This window comes from Saimiri boliviensis, chromosome 12 (genome assembly GCF_048565385.1).
Source record: "Saimiri boliviensis isolate mSaiBol1 chromosome 12, mSaiBol1.pri, whole genome shotgun sequence".
Classification (NCBI taxonomy): Eukaryota; Metazoa; Chordata; class Mammalia; order Primates; family Cebidae; genus Saimiri; species Saimiri boliviensis.
In genome coordinates this window covers 110,973,122-110,989,840 of record NC_133460.1, presented here as the reverse complement: position 1 = coordinate 110,989,840, position 16,719 = coordinate 110,973,122, and the positions used below count along the sequence as shown (strand labels likewise).

Below are 16,719 nucleotides of genomic sequence, written 5' to 3'. Positions count from 1 at the left end.
CTCCCTGTCTGTGTGCTGGTGCTAGGTTCCTGGGAGTCAGTCCTCAGCTCTCTCCTCTACACACTCCCCCAGGAGGCTCTCCACCGCAGGGATCCCCACTGTTGCCACACCCCAAGTATTCTCAGCTGGAATCTTCACCCCAAACCTCCCTCCTCCCATGCAGACTGAAGGCACATGCCAAGTGCCCCAGAATGAATCCATTCAGTGGTACACAGGGTGCCGGTTACACCCTGAGTCTGCAGTCAGACCGAATAGCTCTCCTGCACTTCTGTGAATGTGTCTGAGCCTCCATTATCTCATCTGCAAAATGGGGCGATGGGGAGGAAGCTCAGCCACAATGGTCCTGAAGCAAGGAGGCCCCCTATGCCTCCCTGCACGTGGAACAAGCCAAGCACAGGCCTGGTGGGACTCAGGGCTGTCCCAGGACTGTCACCATGGCCACTGTCCAGCCGGCTCCTCGGTCAGGGCCCATTTTAAGTCACTGACACTTAGCCGTGAGAAGCGACTGTTCACAGAAAGGAGAGCGCCCCGGGGGCAAGAGCTGCCAGGACGCTTCCCAAAAGTCAGAGGGCCAGGATTCGAACCACATCAGCAGAGGGGCGGGCAAGTCACTGTCACTGCCAGTGCAGGCCCAGCGCGGGCCAGGCACAGAATGGGCTCAGGGCTTCTGCTGAGACGGTGTCCTCAGAGGACTCAGCCTGGGCTGTGGGAGGCGAGACCACCAAAGATTTTCCCAGTCTGGCCGCGTGGCCTGGAGGAGGCAGGAGGTCAAGGACGCCTGTGGATTGTGGGACAGGGAAAGCAAGCCTGAAAACCAGCTGGGAAGATCCCGGACCCCGGGGGGCAGGACAGCAGCCACCGCCGGGCCAGAGACCGGGCACGCAAGTCCGGAGGAGGTGGGCGTCCACAGGCCTCGGCGGCGGGTCCCCGGGGCGCGGGATGCGGGTCCCCGGAGGAAGGGTCCGTCTGCTCCCCCACAAGGGAAAACCTCCTTCTCTGGAATGCACACTTGGGTCCGAAACGTAAACTTGCAACCCGACTCCCTCCATCCCCCTCGGAAGCGACAAAGAGCCGCGGAGCGAAAAACAAGGCCCCCGCTCTCCCGGGGCCGCCGGGGCGCTCGGCCGCTCGCCTTCTCCGCGAGGTCCCACACGGTCCCCGGCAAGACCTCCGAGGGGCTGGGGGCGCCGGCCGCCCGGGTCCCGCGCGCTCCTCCCAGCCGGGAAAGGGCGGAATTCTCCGCTCCGACCGCGCCGACCTGAGCCCGCCTACCCAGCGCCAGGACGCGGGACGCAAGTTCATCCAAGAAGCCGAAGCCACCGCGGGACAGTGACCCCCGGGCTTCCCTGCCGGGCCCAAACGCGCCGGTGGCAGCAGCCGGAGCCGGGGAGTCGGGGCCACCCGGGGGCTCCGCCGCGGGGGTCCCGAGGAGCGGGCGCCGGAGGGGATCCCCTGGGGAGGGACGCGCCCGCCCCCATTCCCACCCCACCCCAGTGTGTCCGGGGCCCGGATGCCCGGGCCTGGAGCGGGCGCGGCCGGGGGCTCGAACCGGGGCGGCCGGGGGCGCCGAGCAGTGCGCGCGGGGCGGCGGCGGCGCGGGCGCGGGCGGAAGAAGCGCCTCTCCCCGGCCCGGCGGCCGCCCGGGACGGCGGCAACAGGCGCTCCCGCCCCCCCTTCCGGAGCCCGGGCTCGGGGCGAGAGGCGCGGCGGCGGCGCTGCTCACCCACGCCGTACTTCTCCTCGCGCTTGGTGGGCACCCAGCGCGTCATGGCGCCGCCGGAGCCGCCGCGGGTCGGGCAGGAAACTCCGCGTCTAGGCCGCCATTTTCCATTCCTTTCGAGCCGCGACAGGATGGGGAGGAAAAAGTTTGCGGCGGAGGCGGCGTCATGTGGGACGGGGCGGGCGGAGCGTCGCGGGCCGGATGGGAAAGGCCGGGAGCGCCGGCGGGAGGCGGGACGGCCGCGGACTCTGCTCCCGCCCTCGGCCCGGACCCTCCGCCCGGACCCCGCGGCCGCCGGGGCGCCCCTTCCTCGGCCCCCGCGCGCCCCGCACCCTGGTACCTCCGCGGGTGTCTCCTGGGTCCCGGGAGCTCCCGGGACTGGCGGTCACGCCGCGAGAGGGGTGCGCCCTGGGGGGCGGGACGGGCCGGGGCTTCTGCGCGTTGTAGGAGACGGGCGGCCTGCCCGGCGCGGGCTCAGGCCGGAGCCTGGTGGTGCGAGGTCCCCAGCTCGGATTTCTCCCTGGTGGAGAGTCCCGGAGCAGAACCAACCGGCCGAGGCCCTGGGAAGGGCTGTCCTGAGCACGTGGCTCGTTCATTCATTCGACAAACATTGCCTGATACCCGCCCACCCATTGCCCGAGTGTCCTGGGAGCGCCGCACCGGCCGGCTGGCAGGTGGGAAAAGGGCCGCGTCGGGTAACAGCACAGGTAAGTGCCAGACACGCAAGTGGGGTGGAAAGAGGGGGCACGAGGCTGCGAGGGAGTGCGTTCCCAACAGGTGGCCTCTTGCTTGGGTGCTGAATGAGTGGAGTTTTCCAGAGAGGCCGGGAGGAAGCAGCCGCGGAAACCTCAGCCCAGCTGGGCTTGCAGAAGCGAGTACTGCAATAGTTGTGGGACTCGGATCAGCTGAAGTGGGGCGGAGAGGGAGGCAGGGAAAGGAAAGCCCAGACCACGCGTGGGGCTCAGGAACGGCATCCTCGCCCCTGGTGGGAGTTCTTCTCAGGCTCTGTTGTTTCCCATGCCAGTAAAAGGTAGGGGCTTCAGATTTCTCCAAGGAAAAAGTTAAAGCAACACACACCTATTTATTTTTACGGCAATTTCCGAAAAGAAGAGAGGCTAAAACCAAGAAATGGACAAAGCCTCCGAATGAAGGCGGCCCTTTAAATGGAATAAACTTGGTTTCATGGCACATTAGGGGGATGTATTCTCTCATGGTTCATTAATGGGGTAGCTTCTCTCCCAAGACACGGAGACAACTGCAGTAGGTCTCGGGCCTCCTTCGATTGGAGGAACGAAGGTCAGAAAAAGAAGGCGGTTCTGTGGGTTAGGGACAGTGCTGAATAGCAGGACTGGGACACCCGCAGGGTGCGTGGGAAGGGCCAGGACTGGGACACCTGCAGGCTCTGTGGGAAGGGCTAGGTGGGCCATCATCCTTCGGTAGAGAATGCCTACCACCTGCCCTAGGGACCACCCAGAATGCAGATGAAATAAGCATTTGGGAATGGCAGAGGAGCTTTTCAATTTTTGTGGGTTAGAGGGAACCTGCCGCGTTCAAGAGGATAACTGGGACCTGAGCATTTTCATAAGTCAACCCCACTTTCATGGAAAGCCACGGGCACTGTTTTACTGATAAGGAACTGAAATCCCACAGGGGAAGTGGCCAGGCTCACACACACACAGCATGCACTTGAAGCTCTCTGTGGAAACCAGAAACCTCAGGGCCTCAGGCGCTATGGGGGCAGCCTGGTAACCTGACTCCTTGAAGGAGAAGCATCTGTGAAGGTGCTGTCCAGGAGAAGTAGGATACTCTATGATAAAAGACATGGTGGCCTGACCTGCTCTAGAACAGGGAGGACTTTCTTGAGGAAATAAGATAAACCCAGATGGCGGGCGTGGTGGCTCATGCCTATAATCCCAGCACTTTGGGAGGCCGAGGCAGGCGAATGACGAGGTCAAGGGATCCAGGACCATCTGGCCAACATGGTGAAACCCCATCGCTACTAAAATACAAAAATTAGCCAGGTGTGGTGGCCATGTCTGTAATCCCAGCTACTTAGGAGGCTGAGGCAGTAGAATCACTTGAATCTGGGAGGGGGGGTTGTGGTGAGCCAATATGTCACACCACTGCACTCCAGCCTGGTGACAAAGTTAGACTGTGTCTCAGAAAAAAAAAAAAAATAAACCCAGACTTTAAGGATAAGCAGAAACCAGCTAGGTGAAGTGGAACAGGAACAGCACGTGCAGAGGCCCTGGGGTAGGACGGAACACCACTCCTTCAAAGCACCGAGAGGCCAGATGGCGGAAGCATAGGGAACAACAGCAAAGTGACATAAATTGAGGCTGCTGAGGTAGAAGCAGGGCCTTAGTGATCTTGCTAGGAATTTGGGATTCTGCAAAGAAGCCTGGGAAACAGCTTTTGGTGACACTCGCCTTCTCTTTAGTGTCCAGTTTCAATTCTGTTTGTGTGATTCTGCATTTGGAGATGGTGCACTGTAATGAATGGCCAGGAGCTTAAGAGTTATGTAGACGTGGGAGGCCTGGCCTTGTCATGGCCGGCTGCGTGGCCATCCTGTTTCTGGCCATTCTGTTTCTAAACCTTGGGGTTCTGATATTCCTACATATAAACTAAGGGTTGTAGTATGAACCTGGCAGGTCAGTATTAGGATAATAGGAGGACATGTGACTGCATGTGTAAGACATTGTAATGGTGGTCAGATGTGCTTCCTCATCTGACACTACCTCCAGGTTCTTTGATAACCTCATGGTTCACATTTGCTAGAACAGTTACCACTTTCACTCAGATAAAGGTGACTCACTGAATGCATAAATAAGTGTAGTGCAGGATTTGCATACTTTTGGAAGACTGTCGTATAATAAATTTATAAATCAGAATTTTAAAACTCCAGGTGGGGCCAGGCATGGTGGCTCACGCCTGTAATCCTAGCGTGTTGGGGGAGCTGAGGCAGGCGGATCGCTTGAGGTCAGCAGCTCGAAGTCAGCCTGTCCAAACAGAGGTTTAACAGAAACCCTGTCTCCACAAGAAATACAAAAATTAGCTGCGTGTGATGGTTCACGCCTTTAGTCTTAGCTTCTCAGGAGGCTGAGGCAGGAGAATTGCTTGAAACCACGAGGCAAAGTTTGCAGTGAACCAAGATTGCACTGCTGCACTCCAGCCTGGGCAACAGAGTGAGACTCCATCCCAAAAAAACAAACAAACAAACAAAACCGACTCTAGGTGGACCAGGGCTGGGTTTTTGTCATTGTGGCTTCAGTCTCTTGATTGCAACATGTGTCCAAGTTTGGCTGAGGTGTACCTGTGGCCATAGTCCTTGAAGCTCTGAGAGGATTCATCAGCATCCCCAGGCTGCTCGGGCGCTGGTCTCATCTTGTGGCTCTAAATCAAGCCCATGGCCCTGGCTCACTGTCCCATGGTTGCATAAGCTCAGGATTGGCTTCGTCTCTGACTCCAGGAGCCCTGGAGGTTGTGCCTGTTGGTGTTTTTACCTCCTGAGTCAGTGTGGCTGGACCACAGGTCTCAGTTGCCCTCCCAGGCATCACGCAGGACTTGGGTCTGTGTCATGCTTACGAGTGTGGCCAACCCAGGAATGCTGAGGTTCTCAGTAGGCCAGTGCTGCCCATCCCTGGGATTTCAGAGCAGTGATCCCCCTCCTCCAAGATTCCACAGAATCTTGCTTTGGAGCCATGAAGAATATCATCAGTATTACAGTTTTAAAGTTTTAAATCTTGAAAATTACAGTCTTAATTTGTTTAATTCAAAAAAATTTCGCACATTTGCGCTGCAAATTCAGGAGGTAAACTCACCAAAATCTTGCCTGGTGGAGGTACCAGGAGGCACAGTGAGTCAGTGGGGCATGTTTCTCAGTTGAGAGGGACAGATGAGAATGGAGCAGGGATGTGAAGATTTTATGCAGGAAAAGGGGCCTGACTACAGATTGCTTGCCCTTTGAAAGGGGAGGAACACCATCTTGCAGCAAGGTCCAGGCCCACTGCCTCTTGGTTCCAGTGGCAGATCTGGGCATCATATTGGACGACCAGGCATGTGGTCACAATACACAGTGCCACACAGCCCAAAAGTATGTATTCAAGACTTTATACCCAACTTCCAGTTTATAGGAAATAGAAGGGATTGAGGAATAAGTTACAGGAAATAGAAGAGGTTGAGGAATATCATTAAGAAATACAGTGAAACAGGCAAGGCACGGTGGCTCATGCCTGTAATCCCAGCACTTTGCGAGGCCAAGATGGGCAGATCACCTGAAGTCAGGAGTTCGAGACTAGTCTGGCTAACATGGTGAAACCCCCTCTCTACTGAAAATACAAAAGTTATCTGGGCATGGTGGCAGGCAGCTGTAATCCCAGCAACTCAGGAGGCTGAGGCAGGAGACAGGCTTGAACCTGGGAGGCAGAGGTTGCAGAGAGCATGCCATTGCACTCCAGCCTGGGCAACAAGAGTGAAATTCCATCTCAAAAAAAAAAAAAGAAAGAGTGAAACAAAGTCAGAAGGTGGGATATTCTTTCAGGTAGTAGTCTGGTCTCTTCAATAGTCGATATTATAGAGCAAGAAGGGGCCAGTGGAGAAGAACTGTTCTAGATTTTAAAAGATATAAGAAATATAACATTTAAATGCATTGTGTTATCCTTGATTGGAAACTGCTTTTAATTATCCAGCACTAAAAAATGTCAAGCATAAGAGGTGGTTTGAACTGTGGGCTGGTATTAGATGATATTTTTTTTAAAAAATTTATTTTGTTAAGTGTAATAATAGTTGTTATCGTGGTTACGTGGGGAAAGATCCATAAATTTTAGAGATGCGTGCTGGAGTATTTAGAAGTGAACCATCATTGCGTTTGTTATTTACTTTAAAATACTATAGGAATAAACAAGATGAAGAAAAATTGCTCATTCTAGGTATGGGTCTATGCGTGTTTCATCTTTCTACATTTTTCTCCATGTTTGACATTTGTTTTGTAAAATAAAGTCAAAGTGGGGGAAGGAGGAGCCTATGACCGAAAAATCAGTTGACAAGCAGTCACCTTGACTGGCTTCACTCTAATCACCTGGACTCTGCCTCCACACTCCAGGTGCACTGCTCACCATTCTCCAAGAAGATCATTAAGGTAGACCTTAGGTGTTAAATTTCAATCAGTTTCGTCGAGCAAATATGCTATTAAATAGAGAATGCTGTGTGCTGTATCAGTGTGCCTTATGAGCAGATGTGGCAGTGACTCTAAATGCAGACCAAGCAGTCCTTCCCATACTGTGTACACAAATAAACGAGCTTTGGATCTGGGGGCCAGGACGTCTGCAGGAGGATTCTGAAGTGGGAGGAGGCCTGGATATTGGTTGCCAGGCCTTGTCCCTGGAGCCTGGATGCTCTCAGACCTCCAACCTCTGGGCCTCAGGGTCCAGGACAGTGCCAGAGAGCGTTCATACAAACAGATGTGATCAAGACCTTGGTAGCTGTCTGACTCTGAGACAGTTACCTAGCGACTCTACATTTTGTTTTCTCTCTTTTTTTTAATTATTTTTTTAATTTTTACTTTAAGTTCCAGTATACAGGTGCTGCGTGTGCAGGTTTGTTAGATCAGTATGCGTGTGCCACGGTGGTTTGCTGCATCTGTCAGCTTGTCATCTAGATTTTAAGCTCCATGTGCATTAGGTATTTGTTTTAATTCTCTCCTTCCCCTTGGCGCACCCCACCCCCACACACAGTCCCTGGTGTTTTCTTTCCCTCCGCCCACCATGTCCACATGTTCTTATTGTTCTACTCCCACTTATGAGTGACAATGTGGTGTTTGGTTTTTCTCTTCTTGTGTTGGTTTGTTGAGGATGATAGCTTCCAGTTTCATTCATGTCTCTGCAAAGGATATGATCTCATTCTTTTTTATGGCTGCATAGTATTCCATGGTGTATATGCACCACATTTTCTTCATCCAGTCTTTCATTGATAAGCATTTGGGTTGGTTCCCTGTCTTTGATATTGTAAATAGTGCTGCAGTAAACATATGTGTACATGTGTCTTTATAGTAAAATGATTTATATTCTCTTGAGTATATACCCAGTAATGGGATTGCTAAGTCAAATGGTATTTTTTGGTTCTAGATCCTTGAGGAATCACCACACTGTCTTCCACAATGGGTGAACTCATTTACACTCCCACCAACAGTGTAAAAGTTCCTATTTCTCCACAGCCACACCAGCATCTGTTTCTTGACTTTTTAATAATTACCATTCTGACTGGTGAAGCTTCCTCATTTTTAAGATCATCTGACCTCTAGGGTGTTGCGAAGACTTAATGAAATTATGGTAGCAGAGCTTAACCCAGGTAAGGACTAGAGATGAAACAATGGTTTTCTGTTGCTGGACATCAGCCAGTGCAGGACTGTGATCTCTGAAAAGGAGGGAAACTAATGAGGAGCACCCCGCAGTTGCCCAGCTTCCTTCCTGGAGGCGGGTTTTGGCTGTGCCTACAGGAAGGAAAACTCAACTGAACTCGGAAGTGGGAGCAGATAATGGAGTTCAGAGAACCCAAGTCACTAAGATTTGCCAGTCAGAGTACCCAGGATGAGGGAGCTGCCCACCCAAAGAGAGAACAGCAGAGTTCTGCAGAAGGGCCTCGCTGAGTCTCTGAATGCTGATCTCTGCATCTGTGGCGGCTGTAAAGCTCCATGAGACTGGCAGCAGAAAGAACACCAGAGTACACAAGGCCTGGAATAATTCAGAAAGCTCATGGATTACTTAATGTTTCTTCCAGCCCGTGTGGGAACACCTCACGATATATCAGGCAAAGTCCTCCAAAAGATCACAGCTTTAAACCAAACGCTATTCTGATAAGTAATAATACTTAAAAGCCAGCTCAAGAAAATGAAGCTGAGGTCAAGTTACTTGCTGCATTCTGGAACAAAGTCCAGCAGTGTTTAAAAGAATGCATTGGAATCCAGCACCCAACAATGTAAAATCACGATGTCTAGCATCCAGTCAAAAATTACTAGCCTTGCAAAGATGCCAGAAAATGTGGCCCCCAACCAGGGGAAGAAGTCAGTAGAAACAAATACAGAAATGACAAGGATGATGGAATTAGCAGACAGAGGCCTGAAAACTGTTGCAAATATACTCTATGTGACCAGAGACATGAAGGAAATCAGGAACATAATAAGGAAAAATACAGAGGCCAGAGGCCATGAAAGCCCAAGCCAGTGCTTTCATGGGAGCTGTGATTGTCATGTGGGATTGGTGTAGATGATCTCTGAGCCAGCAAATTGTGGTATTCTTGGTTCCTTTTAAATTTAGGCAGAGTGCTCCTTCCTATCTCTGGTTGGGAGCACTCACTGTTGCTACTGTTCTGAGCTCCGTGAATTACAGTGGCTGTCTACTGGGACTGTGTGTCCCCACTCACTCATCTTTTGGGTAACATCATCATGATTGTTCTTTGGGGATCCACTGTTACGGGCTGAACGATGTCTCCCCAAAATTCATATATTAAAGTTCTAATCCCCAGTACCTGAGAGCGTGACTATATTTTGGAGACAGGGCCTTGAAAGAGGTCATTAAGGAAAAATGAGGTCGTTTTATGAGGCCTAATCCAGTCTGACTGATGTCCTTACAAAGCAAAGGAAATTTAGGGCTGGGCATGGCGGCTCACAATTGTAATCCAAGCACTTCGGGAGGCCAAGGTGGGAGGATCACTTGAGGCCAGGTAAGACCCTGTCTCTACAAATGAAAAAGAAGAGGAAATTTGTAATCACATAGAGACACCAGGGCTACACGCACATACAGACCATGTGAGGAGAAGATGGCCATCTAAAAGCCAAGGAGAGAGGCCTCAGAGGAAACCAGACCTGCCCACAACTTGATCTCAGACCTCCAGCCTCCAGAACTGTGAGAAAATAATTTATGTCATTTAAGCCTTTTAGTCTGTGATATTCTATTCTAGAAGCTCCAGGAAGCTAATACATCCACCCTCCCCTACTCCCAGTACATAAAGTTCAGGAAGGACACACCCTCCCAACTGCGCACTGGGGGTTGTCTCATGACCCACATCCCGGCAATCAGTGAATGCCATTGTTCTTGGCCCGGTGCTTAATTCAGGGACCCATCCATTGACTCAAGTGTAGAGTTTCTGATGGACCTGAAGGAACGAGAAACTCTCTTCTCTGGACTTTTCAGTTATACGAGGCACGCGTGACCTTTTTTTAAATAAAAATTTGAACTAAGTTTAGGCACTAACAGTAGAAAAAAGCCACGACTATGTAAGATTGCAGGGCTTGGGTCAAGCAGATGTCAGCAGGCGCCAGATTCAGCCACCTCCTAATCATAACACCTTAAATGAGGTTAAGGTGGGTTAACCTATCTCAGCCTCAGTTTCCAATTCTGAACTAATCCTTGCTTTGTAGGATGGTTGGAAAGATTCGGTACATCATAGGTGCTCAGTAAACATGGCTGGCATTTCTCCTTGCTGACTTTTTGCAGTCTCCTGCACAGGAGCTGCGAGGCTGCCCTCTGTCATACATCCTTACCCAGAGCCATCCCAAAGGCTAAGGACAAGATGGGGGCCACAGCCATACTCCGGGCTGAAGGTTCAAACCACGGTTGCGGCAGCTTCCTCTTTGGAGCCTGATTCCTTTACCCAGGAGGGTCCTTGTGAACATGCCAATCTCCCCAGTTACTGCCAAAGAGTCTGGATGAGTGCCTGCTGTGAGCCAGACCTTCCATGCATCCCAAGGCTCTGCTGATACCTCAGAAGGCACACTGGGGGCAGGCTCCGAAGACGTCATTCAAGGGGCTCCAACACACAAACCCACACCTTTCCCCCTCAGATGTAACTGCAAGCTTAAGAGTGTCCAGAAGAAACAGAAACTCCTTCCAGCTGGAGGAAATGGGGAAAGTGGACCAAGAGGCGACCTCTGGGGCAAGGGTGGATGTGATGGAAACACGTCATTCCAGGTAGAAGGAACGCTCCATGATGGCAAAGTGCTCAGTGCCTGGGACTGGAGGATGGGGGTGGGTGGACAGTGAGTGTCAGGATATGGGGCCAGAGGGTTGGGGGCTGAGATCGCCAAGCCCAAGGAGTAGCACAATCTGAAACGATGCCTTTGGAAGCTCAGCTGGTGGCAGTGGGGAAGACAGACTGCGCAGGAAACAAACTGGACTCTAGGAAATGAGTTAATATGTTTGTTGAATGAATGATTCATTTACCCTAAAGAAAGGAAGGAAGGAGTGAATTAGTTGGAGTCCTGAGCAACTCAGCCTCCCTTCTGGGTGCTGCAGGAGCTGTGTATGGCACAGAGAGATACAAGCCCAAGTCCCCTGCCCTGGGGACTGGCTGATCTGTCCCACGTACGGGAGCTGCTGAATGACAGTAGAGAATACATAGCAATTCCAATTAACGTTTCTTTGAACCTGGACAAGCCACCTGAAAATAAGCATCACAGGGCACCCTCTTCCAGACCTTTTCCCAGAAGAGAACATGCCAGGGACTTTCAGGTACATTCATAAACCCGTGAGTGGGCTCTGTCTTCCAGGTTCCACGGCTGGGCCCTGAATCAGGAACTGCAGAGCCACCCAGGAGAGCCAAGGACAGCGGTGAGGTCCCCAGAATGTGAGGCAGGACCACAGCCAGATGCAGGCAGGTAAACACACTGTTCCCTGGTTGGCTGTCATCCAGGGGCCAGAACCAGACCACAGGCAATGAGGAAGTCACTTTTGGGCCAGGCCAGATGCACACCCAGGCCCAGCAGGAGGCTGAGGAGCACACCAGGCCCAGCTCGGGCAGGAACTGAGTGTACAGTGCACTGAGTGCTGGGCATTGCAGGCCTTCGGGACAGAGTGATGGCCAAGAGATGTTTCTGTTCCCTGGGAGCCCCTGGTCCAGAGGAAACAACAGACTAGGAAAAGAGCTACGTGGAAAGGTTTACATGCAAGTAGATACTGCTGGGTCCGTGTGTCTGAAAACCAGCCTCTGTTCCAGCACCTGAAGGACTTTGGGCACATCCAATATCACTTTGCACTATTTTTCTTAAAATGAAAAAAAATAAGTTGTTTTTAGAAAGGAGAACCAGTATAACTTGCCACAAATTGAAGATCACAAAAACTAAAGGCCTCACTACCCAAAGAAAGAAGTGCTCATTCATGTGCACCCTTCAGATCCTCTCCAGTCCCATACCGCGGACACTATGCTCTCTGTAGGGCTGTTGCCCGAAAGATAGGCAGGGCTGCGGAGCAGAGAAGCTGTTGGGGTTCGGGGGACCCCCTCAGCTCTCCCCGGAGAGGATGTTTCTTCAGGTTCTTGGTCTGTCACTCTCTCAAGAATGGGAGAGGAGACCACAACACAGTGTGCTTGCAAAGTCAAAGTTTGGAGCAAGTGATTTATTTAGGTAGAGAGAGGAAAAGGAGAAGGAGAGAGAAACAGTTAGCACTTGTACTGAGTGAGAGAAAGAAAAGCCGCTCTCACACTGAGTGAGAAGGGTTCCCAGAGTGGGAAAACCAGGAGGGGAAAGAGGGCTCCCACTATGTGGGAGAGGATTCCAGAAAGCTGGAAGTCCGGTGTGGGTGAAGGAGCAGGGGAATTTATCCTGGAAGAAATTCCAATGAAAGGAGTTCCTAAGAACTTCCGCTGGAGTGATTGACTTTTGATTCTTCCCGAGCCCACGAAAATTAAAGGAGAAGCCTTTAAATCTCCCAGATGGAGAGAGATGGGAGTGGGGGCATGGTGCTGGGAAGTTCTTGCCCTTGGAACTACGCCCCCTCGTGGACCCAGAAAGAGAACACATTCCCTGAAGGGGACATGGGAGGAGTTTGCAAGGGAGCAGTCTATAGAGGCCCAGCCCTGCAGCAGTAATGGGGTTGCAGAAATAATAAATGAATGAAAGAGCAGAGAAGAAAAAGCACCTGTGGGGAGGAAGAAACAGCAAGGAACAGCACAGGCACAGACTGGCAGTAGGAAGCTGTGCATGTGTACATGCATGAGCATGTGTACACGTGTGTGCATACACGTATGTATGTTCACAGCATGTACCTGCAGTCTCTAGAGAGGACCATTCACAGGGTCGGCGTGGAAGCATCCACCCTGAAGGGTCTGGCAGCCAGGCTAACATATCTGGATTCTGTCTTAGGAGCAGGCAGAGCCAGGAGAGAGTTTTAAGCAGAAAGTGGCACGCTTGACAAAGCCATGTGCTAGAAAGTGTGTTCTGCTGGATTGGAGGGGTAAGGCCATGAAGAGAGGGGTTCCAATCAGATAAGGAGCACATGGCCAAGGCAGCAGGGCTGGGGGATGCCTGCATCTAGGGGTTTGGCCATGGCAGGGACCAAGAGAGGGTCAGGCACATGCTGGACCCCAGCGCAGTCTCAGAGCTCTGGATACAGGGAGATAAACCTTGAACAAAACAGTGCCTGGGCCCTCCTGGCTGCCCGTCTGACATGGCTGCAGGTAAGAGATCAGGCCCTCCCATTGGATTCGACTCCCTCTGGGGCAGGCTTTGGAAGGAATTCTTTCAGCATCTGCCGCACTCCACTTGATATCTGCGTTATGAGGACCCCCGCCCCACCCCCAGGTGGACCCATGAATGTCTTCCAGGGCTGACTTGTGACACATACCAGATTGTGATAATGTTATAAAAATTAGAATTTCAAACTATTTAACTTGTCTAATAATTACATGATGTGTAGAGTTCCTATTCAGGATGAATCCAGATTTTAAAAGCATTCTCCATTTTCTGAAGTTCATTCTTTTTTTTTTTTTTTTAATCAGTGGAATAAAACAGGTTTATGAAACAGGTGCTCTTGGTGTATTTTAGGCATGCTTGATTTTCTTTCCACAAGTAAAAATAGTAATGAAGAAATGCTGTGAGAACAGCACCACTTGAATGGAACTTCCTAAGGCTATAAAATCTATAGCTCCGCGCTCTCCTGCTGCTTGTAAGAGTCTGTTGCAGAGCAGAGGCGCTGCAGGGAAAAGGGGTTCCCTCGATCCTGTTCTCTGGACTGAGCACCCCATAGGTAGCTGAGCGGACAAGGCTGCTGAGCCTGCAGGGTTGGCTTTGGGTTGGGAGAGCAGGTGGGGAGCCCAGGCCTCTTCATTCCCTGCTGTAGTGTGCACGCCTGTAGCTAGGAACTAACATGTATTGAACATGGCTTCTAATGCATGAGATGTGAGATACCAATTTGGGCTGCAGATTTCGCTGGTGCTTCACTGGGACAGGGTTGCCCCCTCAGTATTTCCTCCCCTCCAGGGGCTTTCTCCGCAGGAAGCAGAGGATGCTTGATGTCCACAGGCCTTTGGGTGTTTGTATGAACCTAAAAACGTACAGGTGGAAGCCCGTGTAGCCTGCCCAGGTAACTCCCTGCCACGGCAGCATCCTCAGCCACAGTGAGCATTGGCTGCCCACCTCGGCAGATCTTGCCTTGGCTAGATGGGAGCTCAGCTCCACCCACCCCAGGCTGAGGCCATTGACTGATGGGCACAAAGGCACTAAACGCCGACTTCTTGCCTGCGGGTGGGACAGCTTGGTGGGGCTTTTCCTGCTCCAGGGGTCTCCAGGATCAGGGGAGGCTGTTCTGTGTCCAGGGACACCACTTCTTGCCCTGGTGTCCTGGCCTGCTGCTTCCTCCATGCCCTTTTCTTCAGCACATGCTCTCAAAGCACCTGTCAGCAAGGTTTCCCATCTCCTGTGGAGACACTAAGCTATGACATTGGGAAAGACAGAGGCCAGTGTCTGGTAGGTACAAAGGGAGGGTGTTTGCTAAATCAGGGAGGGGAAGAGAGGTTCCCCAGACTGATGAGGCCTGGGTGAAAGGAATCCCATCCCTGAGTTTTGCTGCTCAGCACATGCCCCGGGTTCTGGGATTTGTAAAGGGAGATGGTGAGGACTTGAGAGGATGGGAGTGGGATGGTGACCGCGAAGGTCAGGGGCCTCCCTACAACTTCTGGTTCCCTAAATGCCTCTTGGAATCTGGTGGTATTCCAGAGGTTCAGGAGATGGCAATGGAAGGATGCCTGCTCTGAGGGCACTTGTCCTCCAATGGGGGACAGGAAATAAACCAGTGAACAAACAGATCAGCCAGATCTTGGCAGCTGGTAAATGCCAGGGAGAAAATGAAACTGCATTATAGGGAAAATCTCCTCTGTGTGTGTGTGTGTGTGTGTGTGTGTGTGTGTGTGTGTTAGGTTTGTGTGTGTGCATGGTGTGTGTGTGTGTGTGTGTGTGTTAGGTTTGTGTGTGTGCATGGTGTGTATGTATGTGTGGGGTGTTGTGTGTTATGGTGTCTTGTGTGCTAAGTGGTATGTTGTGGGTGTGTGTGGTGCGTGTTATAGTGTATGTCTCTGTGGTGTGTGCATGTGGGTGAGTGGTATGTGGTGTATGATGTGTGTGTGTTGTGTATGTAGTATGTTGTGTATGTGTATGTTTATGTGTTGTGTGTGTTGTGTGTGATGGTGTGGTATGTATGTATGTGTATGGCATGTGTAATGCATTTGGTGTGTGGGGTGTGTGTTATGGTGAGTGATATGGGGTGTGCATGATATGTATGTGTATGAGTGTATGGTGTGTGTGTAAGGATGTGTACGTGTGTGTGTTATGGCGTATGGGAGTGTGATGTGTGTATGTTTTTTCTGTGATGTGAGTGGTATGTGGTTGTGTGATATGTATATGTGTGGTGGAATATGGTGTGTGTTTTGGTGCATGATGAGTATGTAGTCTGGTGAAGGGCATGTGGTGTGTGTGTGGTATGTATGTGTGTGTATGGAGTGTAGTGTGTGTGTATTTGCCTGTGGTGTGAGTGATATCTGGTCATGTGTGTGTGTTTGTGCGGCACGTGTTTATGGTGTGCGTTGTGGTGTATGGTGTGTGGTATGTGTTGTAGCTTCTAGGGCATGTGTAAATGTGTGGTGTGGTATGTTCATGTATATGTGGTGTGTGTGGTATGGTATTGTTGTGTGGTATGTGTGTGCATGTGTGTGCTGTCTGAACGTTGTGGTGTATGGCATGTGTGGTGTATGTGTGAATGTTGTGTGTGGTGTATGGTGCACGTGGTGTATATGTGTTGTGTAGTATGTATGTATGGTGAGTGTGTGTGCATCTGCATGTGTGTGAATGTTGTAATCTGTGGTGTGGTGTATGGTGTGTGTGGTATGGTGCGTGTGTGTGCAGGTATGTGTTGTGTGTGGTATGATGTATGGTGTGTGTGGGTGGTGTGTGTGTGTGTTTTATGTGATGTATGGTGTGTGTGGTGTGTGTGCATGTGTGTGTGTGGATGTTGTGTGTGGTGTATGTATGTGGTGTGGTTTGTATGTGTGTGGCATGTGTGTGTGCGCATCCATGTGTATGTGCATGTTGTGTGGTGTATGTGTGTGGTATGGTATATGTGTATCACGTGTGTGTGCATGTGTGTGTGAGAGTTGTGTGTGGCATGGTGTATTATGTATGTGGTCTATGTGGTGTGGTATGTGTGCATGTGTGTGTAGTGCATGAATGTATGTTGTGTGTGGTGTATGGCATGTGTGGTATGTGTGCATGTGTGTGTGTGAATGTTGTTTGTGGCATGGTGTATGGTGTGTGTGGTATATGTGTGTGGTGTGGTATGTGTGTGTGGTGTGGTATCTGTACGTGTGTGTGTGTGCACACTGTAGCTGGGGGCTTTCAGGAAAGCCTCTGGGAGGTGATGGCATTTGAGCTGAGCCCTGAGTTATGACAAAGAGGATGATTGCAAAACCTGGGTGGTGTGTGTAATGTGTGTGGTGTGTGTCGTGTATGTACTGTGTTGTGAGAGCATTTAGAACTGAGGGAACAGCAAATGCAAAGGCAGGAGTGAGGCTGGCATATCCTGGGATCAGAAGGGCTGTGGGAGCGCTGAGAGTGGCAGGGCTGGCAGGAGGTGCTTGGAACGGGGGGCAAGGGGTGGGTGAGGTAGCTCAGTGTTCAGTTGCTTCTTCGTTACTGCCTGTGTGGGAGGCTCATCAGCCCAACTAGACACCCCACCCTCCAG

At 51.3% G+C, this 16,719-nt stretch overlaps 1 protein-coding gene and 1 long non-coding RNA gene across 4 annotated transcripts in view; one reads left to right on the top strand and one right to left on the bottom strand.

Moving 5' to 3' along the window:
- Nucleotides 1–1,881, bottom strand: part of DOCK1 (dedicator of cytokinesis 1) — a 535,347-nt gene extending 533,466 nt beyond the window's left edge. For 2 of the 3 annotated variants that reach the window (XM_039465108.2, XM_039465109.2), the window contains exon 1: nucleotides 1,724–1,881. In XM_039465108.2, coding sequence (XP_039321042.1) covers nucleotides 1,724–1,769 — 46 coding nt within the window. In that variant the 5' untranslated portion in view covers nucleotides 1,770–1,881. The remainder of the gene's footprint in view (nucleotides 1–1,723) is intronic. The other variant, XM_074383077.1, reaches the window with a different exon arrangement.
- A 117-nt stretch (nucleotides 1,882–1,998) lies between these two features.
- Nucleotides 1,999–16,719, top strand: part of LOC141580665 (uncharacterized) — a 99,264-nt gene continuing 84,543 nt past the window's right edge. Inside the window, exon 1 of the long non-coding RNA XR_012512965.1 lies at nucleotides 1,999–2,427. This is a non-coding gene — a long non-coding RNA (uncharacterized LOC141580665). The remainder of the gene's footprint in view (nucleotides 2,428–16,719) is intronic.